General features: G+C 46.6%; 3 protein-coding genes across 6 annotated transcripts; 2 read left to right on the forward strand and 1 right to left on the reverse strand.

Moving 5' to 3' along the window:
- Positions 1-11,556, forward strand: MAPKAPK5 (MAPK activated protein kinase 5). Of its 2 annotated transcripts, none has more exons than XM_070950378.1 (14): positions 1-440; positions 970-1,043; positions 1,254-1,329; positions 2,635-2,732; positions 3,209-3,317; positions 4,239-4,328; positions 4,722-4,817; positions 4,920-5,000; positions 5,129-5,316; positions 5,648-5,768; positions 6,175-6,305; positions 6,539-6,660; positions 7,449-7,553; positions 8,475-11,556. In XM_070950378.1, exons 1-14 carry the CDS (start codon positions 405-407, stop codon positions 8,567-8,569), a joined length of 1,422 nt encoding a protein of 473 aa, XP_070806479.1. In that variant the 5' UTR covers positions 1-404; the 3' UTR covers positions 8,570-11,556. The 2 variants fall into 2 exon arrangements, with proteins under 2 accessions (XP_070806479.1, XP_070806480.1); XM_070950379.1 differs by having other exon boundaries at positions 6,539-6,654.
- On the reverse strand, positions 2,708-27,397 carry TMEM116 (transmembrane protein 116). Of its 3 annotated transcripts, none has more exons than XM_070950382.1 (11): positions 26,147-26,261; positions 25,558-25,604; positions 25,069-25,132; positions 24,034-24,174; positions 21,472-21,576; positions 19,177-19,226; positions 18,849-18,932; positions 18,497-18,623; positions 17,566-17,710; positions 17,274-17,347; positions 2,708-2,842 (listed from the first exon to the last, which is right to left on the reverse strand). In XM_070950382.1, exons 1-11 carry the CDS (start codon positions 26,213-26,215, stop codon positions 2,771-2,773), a joined length of 978 nt encoding a protein of 325 aa, XP_070806483.1. In that variant the 5' UTR covers positions 26,216-26,261; the 3' UTR covers positions 2,708-2,770. The 3 variants fall into 3 exon arrangements, with proteins under 3 accessions (XP_070806483.1, XP_070806482.1, XP_070806481.1); XM_070950381.1 differs by lacking the exons at positions 2,708-2,842; positions 26,147-26,261 and adding exons at positions 15,458-17,066; positions 27,322-27,397; XM_070950380.1 differs by lacking the exon at positions 2,708-2,842 and adding an exon at positions 15,458-17,066.
- LOC139321608 (disintegrin and metalloproteinase domain-containing protein 21-like) lies at positions 12,655-15,030 on the forward strand. Its single transcript, XM_070950375.1, has one exon. The coding sequence runs from the start codon at positions 12,655-12,657 to the stop codon at positions 14,899-14,901; it is 2,247 nt and encodes a 748-aa protein (XP_070806476.1). The 3' UTR covers positions 14,902-15,030.
- Positions 27,398-27,739: the final 342 nt, after the last annotated feature.

Raw genomic sequence — 27,739 nt, forward strand, 5'->3', positions numbered from 1 at the left:
AGCGGTGGCCATGGCCGGCGGCTCCCCCGCGTCAGTCGAGCCCCGGCGGCCGGGCTGAGGCGGCTGCGGCCCTTTCCTCCCGCCGCCCGCGGCCTCGCTCTTCCCCGCCGCGAGAAGAGGGCTCCCGGGCCTCCGCTTCCCCGCCGTCCCGCTCCCTTCCCTCGGCTGCTGGGCGGGGATGAGGCGGCAGCCCGGCGGCGGCGCTGGTGGTGGCGGCAGCGGCGGTGGCGGCGGCGGCAGCGGCAGCGGCGGAGGCGGCGAGGGGGGAGGCGGCAGCGGCGACGGTAGTGGAGGCAGCGGGGACAACGACGCCGACGACTCCGACTTGGAGGGGCGGCCCCCCGCCTAGCCCCCCCGAGCCCCCCGAGCCGGGCCTGAGGCGGCGGCGGCGGAGGAGGAGGAGGATGTCGGAGGAGCCCGAGGCGGAGAGGATGATCAAGGTAGGCGCCGCGCCAGAGGCCCTCTGAGCACGTGCAGAGTTCGCCCGCTCCACCCCCCCCCCACACTGGAGGGGTTCTATGGCTGCCTCCTCCTCCCCCCCCCGGAGGAACCCCGTGGCTCCCATCATCCCCTGCCTTGCCTCTCTTTGAGTTGGACTACCGCTCCCATCATCCGCGCTCTCCTGGCCTCTTAGGTTGAGTTGAAGTACGGCTCCCATCATCCCCAGGCAGCGCCCTGGCCTTGGACTACACTTCCCCTCATCCTCGGCTGGCACCTAGACCCCAATTCCTGTAAGGGATCGGACTGGGCCTCCAAATGATTTTGGGGTGTGTGTGTGTATAGGGTTGCTATTTTAATTTAACGGAGCTGGGGATGATGAGCCTTGTAACCCAGCAGCCCAGACCGTGATCCACAGAACTCCCATGTTGCTGTCAGTCTCTCGGTTTTATTTTTAACAACTACAGGTGGGACTTCTTACCTGGGACCATCGGCCTTTCACCTTTTTCCTCTCCTTTGCAAAACAAACAGGAAACCTCTATTTTGGAAGACTACCACATTAACTGGACTCAGAAGCTGGGAGCTGGAATCAGCGGCCCAGTAAGGTAAAAAGATCTTTTATTTATTGCTTCGGGATTTAAACTCGGGCGAGAGCTGTGAAATATCGGATTCTTGAATTAAGCTGTCAATAGAAATCAAAGGTTGGACTGGAACACTCTTTCCTTGATGTTCGTTATCAGACAATAAATGCAGTCATAAGTCAAAGTCTTCCACAGACTCCCATTAACTAAATGTTTTTACTGCTGCCTGCACAGAGTCTGCATCAAAAAATCGTCTCAAGAACGGTTTGCACTGAAAATCCTTCTTGATCGCCCAAAAGCGAGAAATGAGGTACAGTACTTTATGTATGGAAAAGTTTTGGAACTTTGACTGGCTGGGGAATTCTGGGAGCTGAAGTCCACAGGTCTTAAAGTTGCAAGATTGGACACCCCTGGCCTTAGACAAAGCGATTGATCATTTTAAACCAATGAAACCTAATATTCCAAATACTAAAATATTGTTGCAAAGCATAAAAGAAACCAGTGATTGTCTGACAATAACCCCATAGCACAACGCCTTGTAATGAATCCTGGCATTGCCCTTAGTTATTAAATTGGATCTGAAAAGACCTAAATACATGCAGGAAGAATTTGCTTAGAAAAGCCTCACTGTAAAATTGAGCCCAGAAAGATGCTGATAGCTTGGCTTTTATTTATTCATTGAAGATATTGATACAACACCAAGCGGCTTGTGATCCTGCTTGGACAAAATTATTAATTTCCTGTCAAGAAATTGCTTCCTTGAGCCTGGTCATCTTCCAGTCCAAAGCAGGCACTTTCAGTCAATGCCAGAAGCCTCCTGAGATTCCCCTTAAGGCCAGCGGGATGGGACAGAGTGAACCTAAGAACCAAGTTCGAATCTGTTTGGGGGTTTATTTTGATGATGCCATCCAGAATAGCTCTTTTTTTTTTTTTTTTTTTTTTTGCATTATTAGAAACTCCATTTTGCCTCATTGGCCTTCAGTGTAGTGGAGCTGGAAAGATCTGGCCTTCTCCAGTTCTGCTGAATCTGGCTTGTCAAAAGGGTAGAGGAGAGGCTCCTGGCAAACTGGTTAGTTTCCTGCCCAGAGCACTCAGTCAACTCCAGTCCACTTTCCTGGGGGTGGTGCTTGGTGTTGACCTTTTAAATCTCTCTGTGCTCTCCCCTGCAGCCAAGGCCTCTTCCTTTGAATTTCTCCTCCCATTGCAACTTTGTTCCTCGCTTGACCTTTTGTCCAATTCTACCCTAGGCCGTGAGTTTTAAACTCCGGGTTTTGCTTCACCACCCAATTAAAAAAAACAACCACAAGATCTCAGATCTCACAGTGTTAGAAGCCAGTTAGCGTTCAACCACATGAACATCTAGGAAGATTGAATTCCTTTCTGGCTCAGAAAGCGCACTTGGTTGCCACATATCTGAAATGGTGTCTTTTTTCAGGCAGTTAGTCCAGGGGAAAAATCTCAAGCTGACCTTAATTCTGTTGCCCTTTGCTTCTTATGAATAGCTATCTAGAAAGGCTTTTGATTTCCGTCCTATAAGAGTAAGAGACGGGAGCATTTTGAGGGCCGAGACCAGAGGCCACAGGGTTTCAGTGGGTTTTCTCCCGTTTTGCACCAGGTCCGACTTCACATGATGTGTGCGGCACACACCAACATCGTCCAGATTATTGAAGTCTACGCGAACAGTGTACAGTTCCCCCATGAGTCCAGTCCAAGGTAAGATGGCACAGGCTCCTTCTGGTGCCACAACATGATCACAAAATAGAACTTCTGTTTTGTGTGTAAGGCACATCTCCCCCCCCACCCCACCTCAAAAAGGTTACTGCCTGGAAGGGAAAGTGAGAGGGGAGACACAGAAATAAACATGGGGTTGACCTGTGGTTTGCATGCTTGACCACAGAGAGTATGACAAGCCAATTTTTTTTTTATTTTTTTTGCCAGAGGGGGAGAATGGTGGCTTTGTTTTTTGGGAAATGGTATTGTTTCAGTGGCATATTTGTGGCCCTTACTTTTAAATTGCAAATCCATTGCATTGCTTTTTCTTTAAACTGCCCTGAGCAGTAGTTTCTGCAGAATATTTTCCTGGGTCTTGTTTCATTACAAGAATGGGGCTATGGGGCAGAGATTTTTCTGAATGTCTTGATTATTATTTTTTTAACCCATGTAACAAATGGGAATCCTTTGAAAACCAGGTCTCGACTGCTAATTGTTATGGAGATGATGGAAGGGGGTGAGCTGTTTCACAGAATCAGCCAACATCGGCACTTTACTGAGAAACAAGCAAGCGAAGTAACAAAGCAGGCAAGTTTTAACCCTCCCACAAAACCTCCCTATTCTGCCCTGGTAGAAGCAAACAATATGGAAGAAAAGAACTGTAAAAAAAAAAAAAAGATTTGCAACAGATGGATTGGGAAGAGGCAAGCATTAAAATTAAAAAAAAGAGCAATGTTTGGCCCTCTTAAAAGATTACCTGCTTTGTTATAATCTCAACATTTGTTTCCCAGGTTTTGACGGCTGAGGGGGTGCCCTCTTTTCTTTTCTAATATAAAAGTGTGGGTGGGGGGGGATACTTGAGGGTGCTGCCATGCTGGCTCAGGAGGGATTGACTGAATTGCCCAGGAAAACCACATTTGTTCAGCTGTACAAGCTCTTCGCCCTCAAGAATGAAAAAGGAAAGGCGCCTGGGCTGAGATTGTGGGGTGTCTGTTGCTTTGTTCTCTACACGTCCGTCTTTCCTACCCTGGAGCTGCGTTTGGACACATTCCACAGTTTACAGGCGTCATCGCTCAGCTCCTCGGAGGATCACGTGGCTTCTGGGTGGTTAGCTTAGCCCAAGGCTTGGAGACGTCCCTCCATGTAAAAAAGCCAACTTTTTTTCTGTGGGTTTCCTCCCCACTGCCAGGATTGCTAAAACTCGCCGGCTTAAAATCCCAGCCGAGACTTGCCAAGAGCAAAAGGGGTCATTTCCCTCTGGGTGACTTTAAGTTGAGCTTTGCACAGTTTAATTAATCTCTGCCGCAATGAAATCAAGAGCTGTGGTAGAGCCAGAAAGGAAGGAAAGATCCCGAGTAGGCTAATCACGGGTTGGATTTAGAATGAGCCAGACCTTGTAGAAGCAGCTGGCCTTGAGGGGCGGCCCATCAGCGTCTCGGGAGGGCTTCTGTGACCATCTTCTGATCCCTTGTGCTTTTTTTTTTTTCTTTCCTTCTCTTTTCTTTCCAGATCGCTTTGGCTTTGCAGCACTGTCATTCTTTAAACATTGCCCATCGAGACCTTAAACCTGAGAACCTTCTTTTCAAAGATAATTCTTTGGTAAGGTGGATGTTGATTGGCCTGGATGCTGGGTTTTGTAAAGTTTTTTTACTATTCGATCAGTGTGAGCAATGTAGTCTTTCCTTTCCTTTCTGGTTTTCTCCCAGCCGTTGGCCTGCAGGAGAGGCGGGCTTCCTCCCTCCAGCCCATCGGAGGCAGTTTTTTCTGACTCCTCCTCTTTCCTTACTTGGCGCTTCATGCCAGGATCCCCTCCTTTGGTCCTGTGCCATTCATCCACCCCACCCCACCCCGCGACCTCCCTTTGTTTTGATTCTCTTGGCTCTGGTATCTCTTTCCCTTCCTTCAGCAGCCCCAGAAACATTTCTGAGAGGGTGTCTGCTCCGTGTCCTGACGCTGACACGTTTCACCTAAGCGGCTTGTTGCTTGCTCTAGGATGCTCCCGTGAAGCTCTGCGACTTTGGGTTTGCCAAGATCGACCAAGGTGACTTGATGACACCACAGTTCACTCCTTATTACGTAGCACCTCAGGTAAGGGCCTTCTTCCTGGGGCTCGCCAGCATCTCTTCACGGATCAGGAGCCCCTGTGCCATGAGATCTAAGGTCGCTGGCTATTTCCTCTTTGCCCAACAGGTCCTGGAGGCACAAAGACGGCATCAGAAAGAAAAGTGTGGTATTATCCCTACCTCACCAACCCCGTACACTTATAACAAGGTAGACTTCCGGCATCCCAGGATGATTGGCCTCGGTTATGCAGGGTAGACTTTTCCCCTGGGTGGGAAACGGAGTCCATCAGATATCAACATTTCTGTGGGGTTTTTTTCCCCCCCTCTTCCTATCAGAGCTGTGACTTATGGTCCCTGGGTGTCATCATTTACGTGATGCTGTGTGGGTATCCACCGTTCTACTCAAAGCATCACAGCCGGACAATTCCGAAGGACATGAGAAAAAAGATCATGACGGGAAGCTTTGAGTTCCCGGAGGAAGAGTGGAGCCAGATCTCAGAAATGGCGAAAGACATTGTGCGCAAGTACGTTCTGAGAGCTTTGGCCTCCTCTTGTCCAGCTCCGTCTTCTTCTGCAAGCCAGTGTTGGGCCAATGGCCAGCAGGGCTTTCGGACTCCCTTTGCTGGTTTTAGAAGCGTCCACCAAATGGTTGCAGTCAATGAAAAGTATCTGGAAAGCTTTAAAGCGAGAGTGTCCAACCTTGGCAGCTTTAAGGCCTGTGGATTTCAAGTTCCAGCATGACTGACTGGGGAATTCTGGGAGTTGAAGTCCACAGGTCTTAAAAGTGGCCAGGGTTAGACACCCCTGCCTTAAAGGGTCAACTGAGCGATGGGTCCGTTTCTTAAAAACCCTTAGGCTGCTGAAGGTGAAGCCAGAAGAGAGACTGACAACGGAAGGTGTTCTGGATCACCCTTGGCTCAACTCGACCGAGGCACTGGATAACATACTGCCTTCTGCCCAACTGATGATGGACAAGGTTCTTAATGGCTTATTTGTAAAAAAAAAATGGTTTATTTAGCATGCAGGGGAGTCAGACGCCTAGTCTGAGCTTTCCTTCATGGTGGGGGTCTAGAGGTTCCAGCAAGGAAGCCATTCCCTCCTCAGACCTCAGGTGATGCTTTTTTAAGTAGAGGCCTCAGGAGTGGGAACCTTTGGAGGGAGGGAGTTGCAGTCAGAATGTTACTCCCATCCTCTGACTTTCCAGTTGAGGTTCTGAAGTGGATTTTTCTTTGGGGATCTACTCTTCCCAGGGTGTTCTTGGCCCCTGTGGGGGTCCCTGTCTTGTGCTCAAGCCTGTCCTTCCACCTGCTGCTCTTAAGGAATCGCGGATTGGAAACCTGAATGATTATCCTAATAATTAGGATTCTCTCCAATCCTAACAGGCCATGGTTGCTGGGATCCAGCAGGCACACGCAGAGCAACTGGCAAATATGAGAATACAGGATCTCAAAGTAAGCCTCAAACCCCTCCACTCGGTCAACAACCCGATTCTGCGCAAAAGGAAACTGCTGGGGTGAGTGTTTGAGAAGCTGCTTCTGACGGTAGGAGGGAAGAATGAAAAATAAAGGCGGGTGGAGAAAATATTTAGCCAGGCTAGGACATGCCCCAACCCTTCCCTGCTTCTTTTTTTTAGCACAAGCTAATGTTGTTCAGAAGACTAACTGGGAGGAGGAGGAGGAGGAGGTGTCCCTGAATCTGCTGTGTTACTTGCTCTAGCACAATTCACGTTTCTCTCTCTCCTTGCAGAACAAAACCAAAGGAAAGCGTGTACATCCACGATCCTGAGAACAGCAGCAAGGACTCCAACGTGGCTCTGGAGAAGCTACGGGATGTGATTGCTCAGTGCATCCTGCCACAGGCTGGTAAAGGTGGCAGATCCTAAGACTAGATGCTTTTGGGGCACGGCGGGTGGGGAGATGCTGCAGCTGCAGTGCTTCTCAAGCCAGCGAAAGAGCCCTGGAAATCAAAGCTCCTACCTTTGGTCTTGATTAACAGACCAAAATGCCCTACTCTCTTGTTTTTTTTTTACTTAAAATAATGAACTGCTGCTTTTTATTCCTGCTAGATTTTGAGGTGGGTCAGGGAAAGGTATGATATTTTGCAAGCAACCTGAGTAACAGCCAAGAATTTTTTTTTTTAAATGTCCCGTTTGAAGTTTAGTGCCCAGTTCACTGGTTCAGTGAAGAATTTTAAGGTGCCTGGGAGGAAAACCATTTCTAGATACGGAAGCACAATATTACAGGATCCAGGCAGAGCCCTGAGAGAGAGAGGACGGCAGCCCCCATTGAAAACAACCAACTCTTTCTCTTGATTGGATGGGACTTTTTTAAGTCATGGATTCTTCCTTTTCCAACATCCTTTCTCTTCCGTCCCTTATCCTGCCCTCTTCTGACCACTTATTGTTGTTCACTTTGTCTTCCTGCTCTCCATTGGAAAGAGTGGTGGGAAAATAATTGCATAACTCCAAATATCTTGTCTTTAATCCAAATACCTTGTCTTCCTTCAGCATTGATTTTGACAGCCGTTTCTATTGGATCCCACAGACTAAAGTTCAACTTTTAATTATTTTGAGATAACTCCAGGTTGTCAATAAAGAAGTCTTAGAATGCTCAGGATAGTTGTTTTTTTTCCTTTTTTCCCCCCTGTTCTGGACCAGGAGAAAATGAAGATGAGAAGCTGAATGAAGTTATGCAGGAAGCTTGGAAGTATAACCGGGAATGTAAATTACTCAGAGACACCCTGCAGACTTTTAGCTGGAATGGTGAGTATCACAAACCTGTTCAGGTCGAAGACATCACAAAAACAGGAATTAAGTCTCTCGTCTCCCCTTATCCTGAAAAGGGATATGAAAACTGACAGTAATTAAGAGTGTTTTTTTTTTTAAGGAAATCTAGTTTAGTTGTAATTGTTACAGTATTCTAGAATTGCCCAGGTATCGGTATTTCAGAGCAGCTTTAGAATAGAAGGGAAGGGAAGGGAAGGGAAGGGAAGGGAAGAGAATAATTTACTGGCCAAGTGTGATTGGACACACAAGGAATTTGTCTTTGATGCATATGCTCTCTGTGTACATAAAGAAAGATTTAGATTTGTAACCTGGAGCAAACGCCTCCTGTTAGTCTGATCTCTTTCTAAAGCTCTGCCAGCTTTTATTGTAGATTTTGAAAGGTCCCTGTTCTGACCCAGCTCCCCAAACACGACAAACCCTCTGAAGTGAACTCAAAAGATTCCTTTATTAGGAGCGCCAGCAGCCCCGGCAAAAAGTTTCTCTCTCAACGCAGGCTAATAAGTCCATCCGGCAGAGGAGATGAATAGTGGTCTCCCACACCTATTCATCTTTGCCCCCTGCCTTTTATCCCCAGAGCTAGGGTGGGGCCTCATTAGCAGCAGAGGCTCTTCCATCCCAAGGATCAGCCCATAGATTTCCACTGCTCTCTTCTCCTCTGCCTTCTGCGCATCCACGTGTCAGGCACTGGGCCCAGCTGTTCCTCCTCTTCCTCATCAGCCACCTCCAGACCTAGATCCTTTCCCTCCAGAGCTCTGTTTGGGATCACCATGTCTCTCTTTCCTGCCTTCATTCTTGTCCTGATCTAGAAATGAGTTCGACAGGCTCTTTTTTCCTGACCGTTTCTGTTTTTCACTTGCTTGCTGGCCATTAACCCGAGTTCACCTCTTCCATTTTTAGGTAGAGGATTCACAGACAAAGTGGACCGGCTAAAACTGGCAGAAATAGTGAAGCAAGTCATTGAAGAGCAGACAACCGTTCACGAGTCGCAGTAGTTGGAGCTGCTTGTTCTTATCAAATCACACATATTCTCACCCGTTTTTTGTTTTTTTTTAAAGACCATTTTGTGAATTATCTGTTCAAGCAGCCTTGCCCAACTGGGCGCCTTCCCAGATGTTCTGGTTTGGGATGATAAGGGGGGAAAGCACCCAGCTGGGCAAGGCTGCTGTAAACTGTAAAAAGTATTTTTATGTAAATTAATAAGTCATAATTATTTCATTAAATTTCCACGCAGCTTGAGAAATGCTGTATAGATGTAGATAATGAGAATCATTGGTACTGTAATATTTTTTTAAGAAACTCGGTTCCTCAAAATTATATATATATATATATATTATATATATATTACATGATTTTTATGTAACCCTTCATGATTTTAAATGGGGCGAATGGTTGTGTTCTCCTGACAATCCAGATGAGGCAATATCTCTCCAGCTGCCTGTCACCAGTGGTGCACCAGCTCGGTTCTGGGGGTCTCCCTTGGCCTTCAGCTCAATAAATTACTTGAAGAAACCAGCCAGAGATGCATGGGCTACTCAGCTGCCTGGTGATTTAAGGCAGCCCTATAAAAAGTGGTGATTGATTAAAAAAAATAACCCTGTGTTTCCAGGTCTTGAGGCCAATTTCCTTCAGCCAACAGTTACCTTTTCCTCTGTTTTGTACCGCGAAGCAAAGGAGGACAGAAATGGTAGCTTGTGGGATTTTACCAATTCAGCCAAGAGAGAAATGTGATCTCTCTGACAACAGATTTACTTTTGAAGCCTGGGGACAGTCCCACAGAACTACTTCGGTACCGTTCCCTTTGTCCTGCGGCCGCTGAAATACTGATCCCAGGTTATATGCGGGCTTCTCCTTGGCCACCACAACTCTGCGGTTTGCTATCTCTGGGGTAATGGTGTTTTTTTTGTTCTGTTTTTTTTTTTTTTTAATCCTTCCTGAGTCATATCGTCCTTGTCCGGCTTCTGTTTCTACTTTCTGGGCTCAGCCTTCAAATGCTTTTCTTGTGGACTTTGTGTATGATGGCTGCTGGGTGCATTCCTGCAGTTTTTATCAAGAGCCATTTGATGGGAAGGCCTGCAAGCATTAGTCCTGGTTTTAGTTCTTTAGTTTTTAACAGGAAGATTTTGCCGCTAAGGAGGACTATTAGGGCTAAAGTACATCTGGAAAGCTGGAATCTCTGTCTCTAGTGCCAGTTCAGTTGATAATCTCAGGACTTTACATGCGGTCTGCAAACGTACAAAGAGAATGCGTTGAGAAACGGGACGGGAAAATGTTCTTTGGAGATGCCCATAAGGATAAAAGATGCCATGCCAGAGAAGGAGCCTTTTAATCTGGGGAAACAGAGTCCTTGGCCAGGAGAAAAAACCCCTGCAGAAGTAGGAAAATGTTGTTTTCACGCTCTGCAGAAGGCCAACGTGAAGTGAAGTTTAGCACCAGCTTGTCAATAATTTTCTGCTGCAATTAATTTCTTCAGTCACTCTGAAACAGAAGAGTCTGATCCTTCTGTACAGTGTTTTCCCACCAAGGGTGCCCATGAGGTGGCATTCAGTTCTTTTTTTTTTTTGCAACAAACAGCATTCATGGCTTGGGAAATATTTAATAAACCTTTTCTCTTTGAGGCTTCCCTTTCTCCGTTTTCTCTAGCTTGCTAGAAGTTTTTAAGGGTTGGACTGTGGCTGATGGGAGTAGCTGACTACAGCCGTGGGGTCCTTTTTGTAGACGTACTGTATGTAAGACATACTTGTCCTTGCCTCAGTCTCCCCAGCTGAGGAAGGGCCGGAAATCCCAAGAATTCCCTGGTGATCTCCGTTTTCCATGGGAAGGGGCTGGATCCACAAACGGCTGCTTCCAGAAGACAGCCTCCCCCCCCTTCCTCCCACCCCCGACCAGGTTCATCTTTTGGAAGATGACAGGGAAGTCCAGACTGCCATCAGAAAATGAGACTGAAGAGGAAATACTTATTTAGTTTTGTTTAATTTTTGTTCAACTATTCTGGGAAATTTTTTGAGATTATTTTTTACATTTTTTTCTTTGCCTGCCACCATTACTCATTTGAATGTGGCTCAGTGTCTGGGCTCTTTGGATCGATTCTTCTTTGCATCTGTTGTATGTGCTTCTAATTCTCCGTTGAAAGTAGGAGAATCTCCCTCCCTCCCAGCAACATTGGCAGCTCTGCGATTGGCTTCTGAGAAGTGCCTGTCTCAGTTCTTGCCGTCCCTGCCGAGTGGGCTAAAGAGGAACCTTTACGCAGGATAGGAATTTATCTGCCACGGTGGCTACTTGGTGGGATACGCCAGGAAGCGTAAGGATGGAAGTCCTGTCCCTCCCTGAACGATGCATCGGTTCTGACTTTCCACCCTTCTTGTGTTCGTTCTGCCTGAGGCTGCAAATGCATTAGCTTTCCCTGACTTGGGTGCTTACAGATGGATTGGGACTATAGCTCTCATCATGGGGGGTTGGGTACTCTAGTCCAGCGTGTTTGGAGAGTCTCTGCTTTGGGAAGGCTGCTGTATGAATAGCTGTGGCCGTCAGAAACCACTTTTCCTTTGTAAGGGGGGGAAAAGGCTATCTTTTATAAAAAACACGACGGTATGCCTTGATGGTCCTGGATTTTACTGGGCTCCCCTTGCAAAGCTTTTCGTATTCATCTCCATCTTAATTTCTTTCTTGTACCTGTGGAAGGAAAAATCAGCACTCTTGCTTATGATGGGCAAAACCCCTGGTGATGATTGTTGATCCTTAGAGACAGAATCCACGAGAAATTTTTTTTTGAGAGCGGGAATGGCGTCGTGCATGTATGTTTTTGGCCACAGCATAGCTGATCTCGGCTGTTAGGTTCCATCATGCCTTCCTCATCCTCGTTTTGCTTTCCTCACTTTTAAGCATTTTGCTGTATCACGGTTTTGTTTTTCGAATCAGTATTATATGAATGTAAATATTATGCATTGGTGTACATAAAATAATTTTAGTAAAATTTATCAAAGTTTCTGTCTCCTTTTTAAAAGGTAACATCAGTTGACAGGTAACCCGGTTCTGTCTTTGCTGTCTTACACTATTGGTTCTTTCAGAGGGAAATTGCAAGCTGAAATCGATTTTGCATTGCTTAAGGCCATGGCTTGTCTGCATAACATTTCTGCCCTTGAGCTATGTTGGGTAGCTCCTTAATCTAAGTCAAAAAGACTGGTGGGCCTGATAGCTGTTTCTCCCTGGGCGAGCGCAGTTGATGCTCTTGCCTTGTGGGCGCCTGTCTTTCTGTGTAAATCCTGTACCAATTATGGAAGGCATAAAATAGATTACCTGTGCCACACGAATAACAATGAGCCGGCCCCTTTGATTATTTCATCTCACAAGGCCATGAAATAGCTGGGAGGGATTGACTAGATCAGAGGTCTTCAAATTTGGCAGCTTTAAGACTTGTGGACTTCAACTCCCAGAAGTTTTAAAGCTGCCAAGTTTGAAGACCTCTGGACTAGATCTTCAAAGACAGAACTGGAAATTAAAGAAATAGCAAGGATACCATCCAATTTTAAATAAAAAGAAAATCCAGGTATAGCTTGCTCCACAATTCAATCCTGAAATTTGCTGTTCAGTAACTCTGGGAAGCCTCTTGTGGGAGGGAGATTAAATGGAACATTCACATTTAAAGAGGCTGGAGAAACAGTTGCCTTCTGGAATCTTCCACTGGAGAAGACCCGTAGGAGGGAAGTGGTGGTTGGATCGGTGGTGAGTTCATTCTTGGCGGCTGTGATCTTTACAAGATTCATCCAGAACATCTGAGAAGGGTCCGAAGCTCTTGAGATGTCTGCCCTTTCCCTAGTGCCCTCTCCATTTTAGCTCTCTCGTTAAGCAAAGATGGCCACCAAGCCAGACAGTTGAACATGCCTGAAGAATCTTGATGGCTCAAGCAAGTGATGGTGATAGCCATCACTTTCTTGGACATCGATGAACTGAAGTAAGCTCTCACAAAATTAACTGACTCACACAAGCCAAACAAATCAACCCTTGACTTTTCCCCCCATTGGACGTCCACATCAATCTCTCCTCCAAGCAAAGCATGTGTGAAACTCAACACAGTTGAATCATGACGAGTGTGGGTAGATACCTTGGGTGCTGGTTTTTCCTCCCGTTGGCAACCAGCATTGCATGGGTGGTCTTCACCCTTTCCACCATTCATTGCAGCTCATTGCCTCCTCCGGCATATTCCTCTTCTGAGGTGATCATCCCAAGACGGTTAGCAGCCCAAGGAGGGAAGACAAAGAAGGATGAAATATCTTACATCATCAAGGCAGCAGGAAGGGATTACATCATCCGGCTCAACCCCCCAAAGCATTTGCTAGCTAAAGACCTTCCAGTCTTCACATATAATTCAAAGGGGGAACGCGTTGAGAGCCATCCCTACATTCCAGTTGAATGCTACCGTCAAGGTTACGTGGAAGGTATTGTTGATTCGCTTGCAGTTCTTAGGACCTGTCTTGGTCTCACTGGTTTGTTGAAAATTGGTGCAAGAACATATGGTATTGAGCCTCTGCAGAATTCCTCCGCCTTTGAACACCTTCTCTACCTCTCTGAAGAATCACTGCCTAGTTTTTCATCATACAGAGAAGGGGTGGGAAGAACAAAGCACCAAGCAAAAGATCTGCGGATCAGGCAAACCAGGACGATGTACGATTATCTCCAGTACGAAGATTTCCCCAAATATATCGAACTGTATATTGTAATAGACAAAAAATTATTTGCCCAAGAAGGAAATAATGTCAGCAGAGTGCAAACTGTAGTGCTGGATGTGGTGAACATTGCGGATGCCACCTTTGAGAGTCTCAAGACAAGCATTGTCCTAGTTGGACTTGAGATCTGGACTGAAAACAACTTAATAAATATTTCTACAGACTTCACGGAAGTTCTTCAAAATTTCAATATGTGGAGAATCACCAACATGACCAACAGGACAGAGTATGACACAGCCTTCTTGTTCTTTAAACAGGATCTGAAAGATGTCTTTGGACAGTCCTACCACTCTGCTATTTGCAAGTCAAATTTTTCAGCAGGACTCCAAGTCTACCTCCAGAACCAACTGACCCGCTTCGCAAGGGGATTTTCTCACGAGTTGGCCTCTCATATTGGGATGAACCATGACGACTCCTACTGTGTCTGTGGCAAACACACAAGCTGCCTTATGCACACGTACCACGCCTCTGTTAACCTGTTCAGTAACTGCAGCATTCTGAATTTCATAGAACTTTCTGAACAGGGCTTCTTGGGTTGCTTGCTAAATGTTCCTAGGATACCTTCCAAATTTATGCACTGTGGGGACGGGGTTTTGGATATCGACGAACAATGCGATTGTGGGAAATCAAACACATGCATGGACGATCCTTGCTGCACTCCCAATTGCCATTTGAAGAAACATGCCCATTGTGGGGCAGGAAAGTGTTGCCGAAAATGTACGTTCGTTCCCAAAGGAGAAATCTGCCGGGCTAAAGCCAGCGAATGTGATCTCCCCGAATACTGTAATGGGAAATCTCCACATTGCCCCAAGGACTTGTACTTGCAGGATGGAACACCCTGCAGCAAATATTCTTCTTACTGTTACAAAAAGAGGTGCTGGAATCACGATTTCTTATGCCGCAGAATCTTTAAAGGAGAGTCCAGATCAGGTCACGAGAGATGCTACCTCGCTCTGAACATCCTTGGGACTCCCTACGGCAACTGCGGCTTTGACCATTCCAGGAAAGAATATTTGAAATGCCATCCCTTGCACAGCATGTGCGGAAAGGTTCAGTGTGTAGATGTGAATTCTGTGCCTGAGCTGAAAGACATGGTGATCCATATGAAGGAAGTGCAAGGGACAACGTGCTGGAGCGCTTCACATCCCGCCGAAATCCATCACCATGACATTGGGATTGTCCCCAACGGCATTGTGTGTGACCCGTACAAAGTGTGCATCAATCGCGAATGCGTCTCCAAAGCCGTACTTAATTCGAGCTGCGACCCGCGGAAAACCTGCCGAGGCAGAGGCGTCTGCAACAACCTTCACAAATGCCACTGCAATAGCGGATGGGCCCCTCCGAACTGCAAGTTTTGGGGTGCAGGAGGGAGCGTTGACGGAGGGTTTCCTACGATTGCCTGGGGCGACTCCTTGGCAAAATACATCCTGGGAACCATCATTCCTTTTTGCATGTTGATTGTTGCTGCTGTTCTTTTGATCTTTCCGAAAGTGTGGGAACTCATGGGATCATTTATGAGGTGGTGGAAAACTTCCATGGAGAAAACACTGAAACTCCCCCCCAAATCAGACACCCAGGTAAGGGTGCCAGTTGAGACTCCCTAGAAGGCCCACAGAAATTCACTCCAAAAAGTAGCTTCTCTTGCAACAAGCTCATCTAATGATCATAAAGTTAGCAGCCTGTTCAGATTGTTCAGATTAAACTTTCCAACGTGGAAAAGAGCATTGAGAGCAAAACCCAAATGGCTGCACTAAAATAGGTTGGGTCACTGCAACATCAAATTCAATACTTTCCTCTATTGAAAAAGGGAAAGGAAAAGGCGGGGGGGGGAAGGTGAGGGCAGGTAATAAAATCACTTGCAAATCAAACTTGTGAATGTGCCTGCTAAACAATGCCTCGACTTGTCTCAGAATGTCAGGAAGTGCACGCGGAGGGGATTTATTCTGTATGACTCCAGAATATAGTTTTGTGATGGAAGGGAGGGATCCCCAAAACATCATCTCTTCTTGGCTACGAAAGCTACAAGATCAGAGTTCAGGAGGAATGTGGGAGGAGACTGCGGTCCTTGAACCAGCCCCTTCCAGGGGCTGAGATAACTTAGGAGGAATCCCACATAGACCCATAGAGTACTAAGACAAATTAAGAATCAGGCTGTATCTGTTCAGCAGCACTAAAATTTATCTGTAAGTACCCCACATCCTTTAAGTCAAGTACACATTGGTTGCAACTCAACAACGTTTATGTAAATGAAATTAGAACGAACTTTAAAATGTTAGGAGAAAAAGAGGACAGGAGAAACTTGAGGTTCAGAGAAACCAGTTCATTTCCCCTCTTGTACCTTGCCAGTGTCCACAGCTTGTGACCTCAAATCCCCAATTTTAGGAAAACCAACTCCAAAGGCTTGGAATGAAGAGGCTGGTTAGAGGAGTTTCAGATCCAGAAGGGAAGAGAGCGATCCTCCCTCCCCTGGCATCTCATGTCTGGCTTCAGGTGAATCTTAACGCCCTACATCTTCATCCCCATTTTCAGACCACTGAAAACTCTGTCCTGACTTTTACAGAGCAGGCCTGGTTGAGAGAGGCCAGTCTTGAGAAAGACTGGAAAGAAAGGAAAATGAGTAACTGATTTGGTAACAACAACAGAAAAAGGAGTACGACGGCCTCCAGCAAGGTGTTTAGGACTCCCAAAATCCCCAGGAGCCATTGAAAGAAGATCTAACTCTAAGAATGCTGGTTAAAATCTGCTCAGCGTAGTCATCTCTGCAATGAGGGTGAAGGGATCTTAGGGCGGATTGAAAAGGATTCCTGGGAGACCTTGAGAAAGGAAATAAAATTGTGCAGCTGAGGTTTTTCAGTTTTGACAGGAGTTTTGGAAGGACGGGTGGAATTTCTGGAAGCCATGACATTGGGGTCATTTGGGATCAAGAGAGGACATTATTTCTATATAGAACTTTTTGGAGGCGTTAAAACAGTAGTAAGATAAGGAAGGGGTGCTTTTTACCGATCCTGGAATCAAAAGGAACAGAAATCCATCCACACACTTGCTTTTATGTTTTACTGTTTGGCAGGAAGTTGTAAAATATTCCACCAGCAGGACTGAAATAAAAGGATAATTTCCAAGGTGGTGACATCACACATTCCAAGTTCTCAGTGGCACTGTTTCCCATTCTTTGGAAAATCCTGGGGAAACTGTCTCGTGGGGGGGGGGGAAATGTGATGCAGTCTAACAAGGCAGTCCTCTCCACCCTATCCAATTTTTGATTCCCCTCAAATAAATAGTGATGATTTAAATCTAAGGAGTCTTTCGGTTTCTTCTCGTCCAACTGCACTTTAATTCTCTTGCAGCCCTTCCAAGGTAGCTCTTTAATTTCACGCATCTGCCGCTGCTCTGTTTGACGGCCACATTTCTCAGCCAGGCTGTGAGCGAGAAGAGTTTCAGGGTCATCCGTTGAACTCCCTCTGTGCAGGATCTAGAAAGCCTAGCCGGCCTTGGTGAGCAAAGAGCCTCCTGGCATGACCAGGGTGGGCAAGGAGAGTTCAAACGGCCCATCTCCCGTTCATAACACCGAGGTTGTGGAAGGAGAGGTGGGCTTAGCCACCGCCTGGGGATGGGCTGGGAGGGTGCTGGCGTAGAACCTCTTCTGGGAACGCAGGAGGGGCGTCTGGGTGTCGACATCACGGCAAGCCTTGCGTTTCACACAGTGGAACATGTGCTGGGTCCAGCCATAAACCACACAGTTCAGGAACCCCTGGGAAGATGCGGTCAGGGCCTGAGTGGAGAAGCGAAGTTGCCCACGGTGAGGTGGCTGGAATCAGGAGTTGCCTGGGGCAGTCAGGAAGCAGCAGCAAAGAAGCCAACATTCCCACTAAAGGTTAGCCCCCCCCCCCCCCAACCAGCACTGTGCAATGGGTTCTGCCCACGGAGAGAAGGTGCCCCGTGGGCTCTTCTGGGTGTGCGTGGCTGAAGAGATGCTTACCTCTAAAACATAAAGGGCCATGTAAACACTGTCATTCTCCGTATGTGCCAGCTTGACTATGCCGAGGATAAAGGCTGCGGATGGGAGAAATGAAGAGATCAGTAATAATAAATATAATAAGGATGGTAGGACTAGTAGTTACACCTCTGCATGTATTAATTTTTTTTAGTAATTAATTTTCGATAGGTTTCTGGCCTTGGATAGATTGAGATCTGGAAGGGCCCACTTCCAAACAGAGGTGAAGAGAGCTGCCTCTTTCACCGTCAACCCCCATCCCTCGGTCTTTCCATACCTGGCCCCCAGCAGCAGAAAAACACCACGGGGTACAGAACCACGGCTTGCTCGACCACCTTCAGCATCGCCCACTGTTGATCGCCGACGTAGCCCATCGAGTTCACAAATCGCTTGTACAACATCCTGGCTCGGATGAGCAGGGTCTGAAGAAGGAGCAAGGTCTAAGCAAGGTCTCAGCAACATCTTCGTGCTTGAAGGAGGAGAGGGTGGAAGGGAGGTGGCTGGATCCAGATTCCTGCTTCGCTTTGAAGCCGTGGGAGGAATTGAATCTAGGTGCGTGCCTGGTCTGGGTTCACTCGTTCCTCCAGGCCATGGTTTACTTAACCATGGTTAAACTATACCTGACTGAGCCTGCAGAAGACAATAAGGCCTAAACCATGGCTTCTAAACTACAGGAGGTAGTTCCCAAATCGCTTTAAGGCAAAACGAAGTCACACATTATAATGGCTTAAAGGGTTGTGTGAATCAGCCCTTTGACAGCCTCTCTCGATCTAATTTACCTCAGAGTCCTCACGTAAATAAAATCAGCAGCCAGGCAATCTAAGATGTGCCCGGTCAGCAATTCAAGTGTTCCTATTGTTTTGCCTTGCATTTTTCCCCCAAAGAATCTGTGCTTATTCTGAAGTCCATCTGTTTACCATTAGGGAAACAAAAACAAGCTCAGATTTATTCAGGAAGCCGGACTCTGGGGTGTGGCAACTCAGTGTGTGATGCATTAAATCAGTGTTAGGAAACTGTTTGCTCTAACATACGAGGAATGCAGCAACAGTTGGAAGACATCAAACGTTAAGCATCAGGGTAGAGAAAAGAAGCATGATTTGTGTGCGTCACAACGGAAAGCACACACACCTCTCCTGAATTCCCCCTCCCATAAGTGCTGAAGGATTTCCAGCAACAAAAGGAGGTGCACCCCTTAGTGTGCCTCTCACCAGAATTGCAAGGAAGCTGACCATAAACGAGATCAGGAAAACTCCAGTGCTGTACAAACACAACACAGTGCAGGTGACATGCTGAGAGCCGGTGCTGAGCATGTTTTCCATGTGCAACAGGAGGCACCTGTGGACCAAACAGAAGCACAGGAGTGAGCCTGGGAGGTGGGCTGTGTTACAGGTGGGTCGGGTTGTGTCCAGACCTCTTCTGGGAAGCTCAGACAAGCAGGGTTGGTTCCCCTAAGAGACCTTTGGGAGTCAGTGGCCGTCGTAGGACAAAGTCTCAGTTCGGATACCTGCCATCCCTGACTCTTTGGGCTTGGCAAAATGTACTATATTCAGGTTGTCATACCCATGTTCTGCAGTGAAGTTCTGAGGACACCGAAAGTGGTTGCCTAGCCCCAAAACAGGCACCATCAGGAGGATGGGGATGAGACTGGAAGAGAAAAGATAGGTCAGTCTCTTCTTCAAGATCTTGGAACCCCCCAGAGAAAAGACCAGCTCGCCTTCCAGAGCTGCTTTTACTGGCCTAAATAGCCAGAGTCTGGCCAGATCAAACTGGGGAGCTCATCCAGATTTTTCCGAGTAGGGGGGTAAACTCCACTGCCTCCCCCCTTCCCCCCCCCCAACCCCAACCCCAACCCCTCTGAATCCAGTGACATTTGGGCGATTAATCTTACCTAGAGAAAAGGATTGCTATTCGGCCAAGCTGATTTGAATAGCTCAACATCTACAAAAGGGGGAAAGAGGAAAACACCAGGGATTTAGCCCCATACTTTGAAAAGGTTTGTGGCAAAGATTCAAAAGCTGAAATGAATTTAAAAAAAAAAATTGGATGCAGGAAAGGGGAAATAAAATGTGTACAGAAACTTCCCTACAATTGTTTTTGGGGGAGGGAAACTCTTCAAAATTCAGCATTTAATTGTTCACATATTAGTTTCAGATGAGACTTTGGTTACAAAAATGAAGCAATGATAAAGCCACTTCATCAAGAAGTTATTATTTTAAAAACTTGAAGGTGAATCAAAGTTGAACCAATCAAGGTTTAGCTCTATACCTGGTACGTCCTGAACGTATCGATGTATAATTTATTTCACTGGCATGTACTGATGCGTCCATGTGCGTGCGCAAATATACATACATACACACACACAGCAGAGGTGGGTTTCAGCAGGTTCTGACCAGTTCTGGAGATCCGGTAGCGGAAATTTTGAGTAGTTCGGAGAACTGGTAGTAAAAATTCTGACTGGCCTCGCTCCCATCTATTCTCTGCCTCCCGAGTCCCAGCTGATCGGGAGGAAATGGGGATTTTGCAGTATCCTTCCCCCGGAGTGGGGTGAGAATGGAGATTTTACACTATCCTTCCCCTGCCATGCCCACCAAGCCACAGCCACAGAACCGGTAGTAAAAAATTTTTGAAACCCACCACTGACACACAGAGAAATATCTTTCTTCCCTGCAAAATCATACTCTTTATGTTTAGAGAGTGACCCAACCATTGTCCTAATCCTATGAGACATTTCTTCCAGCCTTCAAAGGATGGAGTTTTCAAAGAATGCTGGAATTGACCAAATTGTTGAAGTGATCTCACAGTGTTTGTCTGGGGACACGATGTGCCCTTCCCAGGTTGGGTTCTGTCCTTCTGATGAAGTGGATGGCCATAGAGGCTACTAGACTAACTAACAGCTACCCCTCCTGCCATGCCTTCCCTTCAAGTTCATAAGGGCTTCCTGGAACAAACATGATTACAAAGAAAGTTTAGCAATTAGCCAGGGTTTTCAAAGGGCGTTGCAAGCTCTTCCTTTGAGTCTCTGCCTAGAGACTGGCCCTGATGATTGAAAGGGTTTCCACTGACGACCAGATTTCAAAATGTTTTTGAAAGAATAATAAAAAAAGAAAACCTAATGGAGAGTCCATCTTGTCTGGGCCACATGCATTTTTCTCTCGTTCTGTTCTCCCCTTTATCAAGCAAGCATTGACAAAGGCCTCGCACCTTTGTCAAACCCAAACCTGCCGATCCTGTTCAGGTAGGAGCCAAAGTTGAAGCAGAAAGGGTGTGGCCCTCTCTGGAGGAAGTCCAAGGCCCTCCAAATCTCAATGGCCTCCACACAGGAGTCATCATTTCAACTGGATTCAATTTCTTTGACTTCCATGCAATTCAGTCAACTTGGCTTTGGCCCCGCCCTTGTTGGCTTCTGCCTGGTTCAGCCTCATTATTGGAGTTTGGCCTCCAGCACACCCTGTGACGTCCACAGGGACAGGGTGGACAGATCTCGAGCACTTCCTTCCCACCATCACAAACATGCTTTTGTGCTTCTCTTATTCTCACCCTACAAGTTATTCTCTTAAACCTTGTTAAAATCTTCTTCCCTCTTCTGGAACGTCTGCGTTCTTCTACCCTAGAGCCTTCAGACCTGCACTGAGTAGAAGGAACTCTTCTAAACTCAGCAATAAAAGCCGTGCTGAAAAGATGCTCAGGTGCTATCTACTGAGCTGGAAAATCCAAACTGAGCTGAGAAATGCCTCAATTCATGCCTAATTCACGTCCCCTGTGACTCACGGGATTTGAAGTGTTTATTGGGGAGCAACAGAACTTGAAGCAAGGGTGTTCAACTATATCCCCCGGTCTTTATTTTCCAGATTGAACCAGCAACATCTGGTTGTAGGTGGAAAACCCCAAGTTCTGCTCTGTTCGATGGTCCATGGCCTTTAGGAGGCCAATACAATGATTTTCTAAAGATAATTATAGCATGGTGCTACTTGGTGTGGCTACATTTCCAAGTACGCAAAATTGCAACTTCAAGAACCAGGTTTCTAATTCAACCCATCTGGGTATCTTGCTGTTCTTCAGATAGCCTATAAATATTTTTTTGCTTCATTTTTAATGCACTTGGGGTCCAAATCATGCTTGGATTTTTAAGCAGAGACAGGACTCAACTTAAAGATATTCAAGTCACCATGAAAGCACCGTTTACCTGTGGCATCTGGCTATGTAAGTGCTGGTTGAATTTCCCTTTCAAATCCATGTAAAGCTGCCAGGTGTAATTAACAGTGTACAGAAAAGAGGCGACATAGAAGATCTGGAGAAGCAAAACAAGAAACAAGAACAAAGGCTATTAGTCCTCCGAATCGGCCTTTGGAAATCTGGAATAGTTTGAGAACTGAACATGGCCGTGGGTTGAAGGGGAGGGGGGCAAGTAGTGGATGGCAAGGGGAAGCCCCTGTGTGCCTGTAACCCTCCCCACTCCCCAATAACTTCCTCTCCAACCTCCTCTATATTTCCACCGTTGAAAGTAACCTTTTGCAGCTTTTATTTTGTCACGGAGTTAAAATCCAGAGAGAGCAACTATCACTGCACTCGGAGACCAAGCCTAGGGATGTGCCTCCCTCTGTGGGTGTGGTTCTGTCCTTTTTATATAATTTGTATGTATGGCTCGGATTTTCTGACTTTGTCACCAAGCATAAACAGCTCCAGAAGGAGCCGATTCCCCCACAGAAGCGATGCGTGAGGTTTGTTTTTTTCCATTTCACATGGGAAGACTCCGAGAAACAGGAAGAGCTAATTTCCTGGCACGGCTGATGAAACATGAAGTAGCGGTCCAAAATTAACAAAACAAAATCACGACTTTTGCACCTTCATTCCCCCACTGTAAATAGTTGCTGGATTTGTTTTGTTTCGTTAGGCGTCGTAAAGGACGCCTAATTGAGGAAAGCTATCCCAATGCCCATGTGGTTTTTCTCCTTTTCTGAAAAGGATCCCAGAATGAACAAAGTCCAAAGATCTCATTGCAGCCCCACCTGCCCCTTCCAGTTTCCACTCTGTTTTTCAATGTGGAAAATGTTGGATTTGTTTGTCCAATCAAAGTTAGTTAGATAAATCATATTCCAGAAGGCTGATGAAACAAAATCTAATCCAGGAAAGCCAGCATCATCTGCTGGGATATCTTATAAATAAATATCCTTAAAAATACAACATAAAAACATCATAATAAGATCATTTATCATCCCAAAACCTCATTTTGTGTTTTTGTGTTCCCAAATAGCTTGAAAAACATATTGGAAGAGAGTGAGGTGGATCAAACTGAATTAAATCTTTTCGCTGCCCTGATCTGTCCAGTAGGCTTAGGGGTTAAGCAGGTCTCTGCGAACTCAAGTGACAACAGCATCATTGCCTCATTGCCTGATGATTTATATTTGCAAACAAATTTTGTACCTTGAGAGCTGGCTGGGCGTTTTCAAGTTCCCACATACACCTGCCAAGTCACACATCTTGTGAAATAGGCAAACACAGCCTTCTCTCGAGAGGCAGCCGAAGGTAAATATTCAAAGGGATCAATAATATGGAGGACCTCTGCTGTTCATTATACTGCTGATTGGCGCAATAACCAATATTATAGGGAGATTATGGGGCAGATTATAAAGCCATTTTAAAAACAGAATCAAAGAGGAAAAGCAACCAAGTAGCACTAAATAAACAAGATTTGTGGTGGTTTGGAATTGCCTTTCCAGGAACAGGATCATTAAATGGCCTCAAGAGGACAATCCGGGACCCAAACCAAGCAAAGGAAAATACACAAAAGTGAGGAGAGGGATGCAAAACAGAGTTGGTAGCTCTGTAAGAAGCATTCCAAGGCTGGCATTCTCACAAGAGAGCAAAGAAAAAAGCTTCCTAATAATGCAGGGTTTTTATATATCCAATATTAGGGAGGTGGTGGCTCAGTGGCTAAAACGCTGAGCTTGTCAATCGAAAGGTTGGCAGTTCAGCGGTTTGAATCCCTAGTGCCGCTTAATGGGGTGACCTCCCATGACTTGTCCCAGCTTCTGCCAACCTAGCAGTTCGAAAGCAGGTAAAAAATGCAAGTAGAAAAATAGGGACCACCTTTGGTGGGAAGGTAACAGCGTTCCGTGCGCCTTTGGTGTTGAGTCATGCCGGCCACACGAGCACGGAGACGTCTTTGGACAGCGCTGGCTCTTCGGCTTTAAAACGGAGATGAGCACCACCCCCTAGAGTTGGGAATGACTAGCACTTATGTGCGAGGGGAACCTTTACCTTTATCTTTACCTTATATATCCAATAGTCAAATTAAAAGGGAAACACACACACTCTATCAAAACCACAGCTTTCTCTAACCATCTCCAGTTGTGTTTAGACTGCAAATCCCAGAATTTTCCAGGACCTTAGCCATGTTGGCTGAGAATTCTGGAGTCTTAGTCCAACTGGGAAAAGTTATCTAGAATCTTCCACAGAAACTGCCTCTGTATGTTCTTGATGCCTTTGATCCCATAGACTTCTCTAAAGCTTTTACCCACTCAACGTGGCAAGTTAGACCCAACACAAAACCCATCAAGCTCAAAGACTGAACAACTGCACCAAATTCCTTGTGTGTCCAATCACACTTGGCCAATAAAGAATTCTATTCTATTCTATTTTACACCTATTCCTATTCTGTGTCGCACAGAGACCCTCTTTGAAGTCCACCTCAAAAATAACACACTTTCCACCCCACCAAGGAGCTGGAGATCAACGGAGGTTTCACCTGTCCGGTGGCTTGCAAGTTGTAGCAGATGCTGCCTTCTCCAGTTGGGTGGGATGCATCTCTGCTATAGAGAAGGGCCCCCGTGAGCCAGCACAACCCTAGAAAGAGATCGGAGAGGCTCAGGTAGACAAGAGGGCGCACCTGTGGAAAGATCAAAGCAGCAATCACTCTGGTGATTCGTAGCCTTGCATTAGAACAAACATTGGAGATCTAAGGATGGGTGGAAACCATGATCTGACCATCTGAGTTTCTGTTTCTCACTTCAGAGAGAACTAACCACACAGTGTCAACTCTAGAAGGGCAAAGCAATTTCTTCCTCAACTGTCTCATATCCAGATACACAGTTTCAGTGCAAAGTGTGTATTAGTAGAAGAGAGTGATGGGGAATAAATAAAACTAATGCTCTGCTATCCTAAAGTTGTCAAAGTTCAAAAATACTGAGAAGACAGACAGATGTAGAGATAGGCAGAGAGGGGGGGGGGTGGGAGAGAGAGAGAGAGAGGTTTGGTTCTGCAAATTGGTTGTTATATTAATTAGGCTGCATAGCAACTATAGATGTTTGATGAAATAAAAGTACCTTATTTTTCGGATTATAAAATGCACTGGTGTATAAGATGCACCATGATTTTGAAGAGGTAAGCAAGAAAAAAAAGTTTTTGCCCTCCCCAGCTCATAGGAGCACTCTGCAGGCCTCCCAAAGTCTCTGCGCGCCCTGTTTTTGCAAAAAACGGGACACGCAGGGCAGGGTTTTGGGAGACCAAAAAAGGCTGTATTCAGTGTATAAGACGCACCAACATTTCCACCCTCTTTTGAGGGGGAAAAAGTACGTCTTATACTCTGAAAAGTACGGTAAATTATGGTTCACCCACCAGCTTCTAAAATTAATATTTGTTCAGTAACAAAGTGGAAAGGTACTTGAACATTGCAAACATTCCTGCTGAAGATCCCTGCTCCTCCCCACTTACTTCAGAAGGCCCCGTCTTGCTTATTGCCTTCCTCTTCTTTTCCATCAGCAAAGGAAGGAATTTCCCTTACCTCGGGGGATCTGGCGCTGTTCTGGAACATGGTGTAGCCGATAATTGAGCTCGACCCCATGATGCTGTGGAAAGAAGGGGCGGATTGGTGGAGCTTGAAGTTGCTTCCTTTGATACGTTATTAGAGCTTGCATGAACCTTCCTTTAGCCCAGCAAATTCCCGCTTAATAAACGCAACATAAACATTTTATTCTAACAAATGCAAAATCAATTTAGTCCAAGAATAAAAACAAGAATGACAGAATAACAAAAGCAAATAAAAGATATACATCCATGGCATTTAGCAACCCCAGGAAAGGGAGACATCCCTGGTAAAGGTAAAGGTTCCCCTCGCACATATGTGCTAGTCGTTCCCGACTCTAGGGGGCGGTGCTCATCTCCGTTTCAAAGCCCTAAAACCCCCCAACCAGGTTAGTTCCTGGTTGACCTGCTCCTGGGGGATGCCCTTTTAGCCCCAGGATGCCTTAAGAGAGAAGGCTGTATGAAATACCTCAAAGTAGCCGTGACAGCTTGGATCCAGTGGATGACAGCGAAAAACTAGGTGGGGAAAAGAGGGAAATTAGAGAAGGCATATCCTTGCAAGCCAGGCTGTTTATCCGAGACCCCCTAGATGTTATGTGAAGGGCAGCCCACCCTTGAAATTGTGATGGGGCAGGTCTCGGAGTCCCTTCTGTGCATCTTTCTTTCCCTTCACTCAGCGTCAGGCAGTATCTTCCATCTCTTTTTATTCATTTATTCAGCATCTGTCTGTACCGCCCATCTTTTACCCAAGTGGCTATTTTAACCCACAGTCCAGATCTAGAAACTGACCATCCCTTCTCAGGAATGACTGCAGCCAACTTATAGCAAGCTGGGATACTGTGCAAAAGTCAGTAAATTAACCTCAGGATTGTGTGAGGTCTCTACTCCAGAGTTTCTCAAGCTCAGACAGTCTGTGATGTGTGTACTTCCAACTCCCAGAAAGAAAGAAAACTGCCAGGGAGCGAGTGAGTGAGGGAAGGAAGGAAGGAAGGAAGGAAAGGGAAGGGAAGGAAAATCCTATCTCCCAGAGCATCTCTGCAGGTTCTTCCTTGACTCACCTGAGCCTTCTCCAAATCTTGGGGCAGCAGAAACTCCTGAGCGGCAGCCCCAGGGGCAAAGGAGCCCATGCTGGCAAGCCAAGCAAGGAGCTGCAGGCAGCAGCAACAAGACCAGCTGTGGACAGGCAGCTAGCCGACTGGCCAGCCAGCTGGCTGGCTGGCTGCCAACCTCCCTCTTCGCTCCACCTCTTTGGTCCCGCCCTGGGTTGCTCGCAGCGGATGGGGGGGGAGGCACAGCAGGCAGGACTCAGTGGTCCAGCAGCCTGTCTGTTTTCCAAGGGGGAAAGAGAGAGGAAAGGAAGGGAAGAAAAAGATAAAACCCGGAGGTCTGGAGATGAGGGAGGGAGGGAGAGAACCAAGACCAGAGGCAGGATGCAAAAGGCAATAAAACAGAAGACAGGCAGGAGGGGAAAGCCTTGGTCCCAGCAGCTCCAGGCTCTTTGCTCAAGACGCCCCCATTATTTTGACAGAATTAATTGGAAAGCAGCCAGGAAAAAGGCTTCCCGTTCCCCCCCCCCTTTTAAATTACGGTTCTTTTCTTTAGAGTAAGGTCCAAAGGAGCGACTAGGGGAGGGGCTTCCCCACCCATTTAAATCCTAGTTTAGTTTACCCCCTCCAGGCAACCAGCACAGGGGGCTGCAACTCTCACAAAGCAGAGGAGGCCTTTGAATAAAACCTGGGAATCCGAAGAGCTGCTACCAATTTTTTGATTTGGGGCTACTCCAGAGTAACTCAGAGGTTCTGTGGTTTCCACTAGAGAGCAAAAGAGCAGCTCCATCTACTGATGGGCAAAGGAAGCTCGCAACCACTTTGAGTGCCCTGCAAAGAAACGTGTGTGTATGTGTGTGTAGTTTTTGTGGGTCAGGGATTGATTGTGAGACCGAATTGCAGAACTCGGTCTCTTCTCCTCTACTGATCTGAATCCATAAAAGAAAGGAAGACCATCTGAAACAAAACACAACTTTTAAGTTGGGTATGGGATAAAGTTGGGTCGTGCTGGCTGGGGGATTCTGGGAGTTGAAGTCCACAAGTCTTAAAAGCAGCCAAGGTTGGACACCCCAGGTTTAAACTATGGAGAAACCGCCTAGGTTAAGATGACCCATGTTTCCCTTGGTAGCCACAGTCCCTGAATCTTGAACCGGCTGGCTTGCTTGAGCCTATAGTAGATGGATTACCTTAATGACCTCCTTTGCCAGCTTTACGGAGGAGGCGCTGAGTTGGATAACCAGACCAATCATTCCCAGCCAGCATGGGAGTTGCCGTCCAAGGCATCTGGAAGGCACAAGGTGAGGAAATGCTTGGTTAAGACAGCCGCTTTGCAGGGGGAGAGACGGCACTTGCACCCTGGATGAAATGCCCCATTGCCACCTGCGTTGGTGCCCGGGGAGCAAACGGTTGGTAACCACTGAACCAAGGCTTCCCTTGGCGTTAAAGCAAGCCCCTTGGGAGAAATCCTGCCCTTTGGGCTGCTCTGGGGCCCAGGGAGGAATTTAGGCTGTCAGTCAAGGAGGCGGCTGCTTTTAAGAGCGGCCTCTGGCTGCCACTCGACTGCTTTGATGTGGGAAAGAGAGGGATGCACAGAAAGGGGCCTTT

The sequence above is a fragment of the Pituophis catenifer genome, unplaced genomic scaffold, assembly GCF_029215685.1.
Source record: "Pituophis catenifer annectens isolate HBS135680 unplaced genomic scaffold, rPitCat1.0.hap2 SCAF_10, whole genome shotgun sequence".
NCBI classification, from domain to species: domain Eukaryota; kingdom Metazoa; phylum Chordata; class Lepidosauria; order Squamata; family Colubridae; genus Pituophis; species Pituophis catenifer.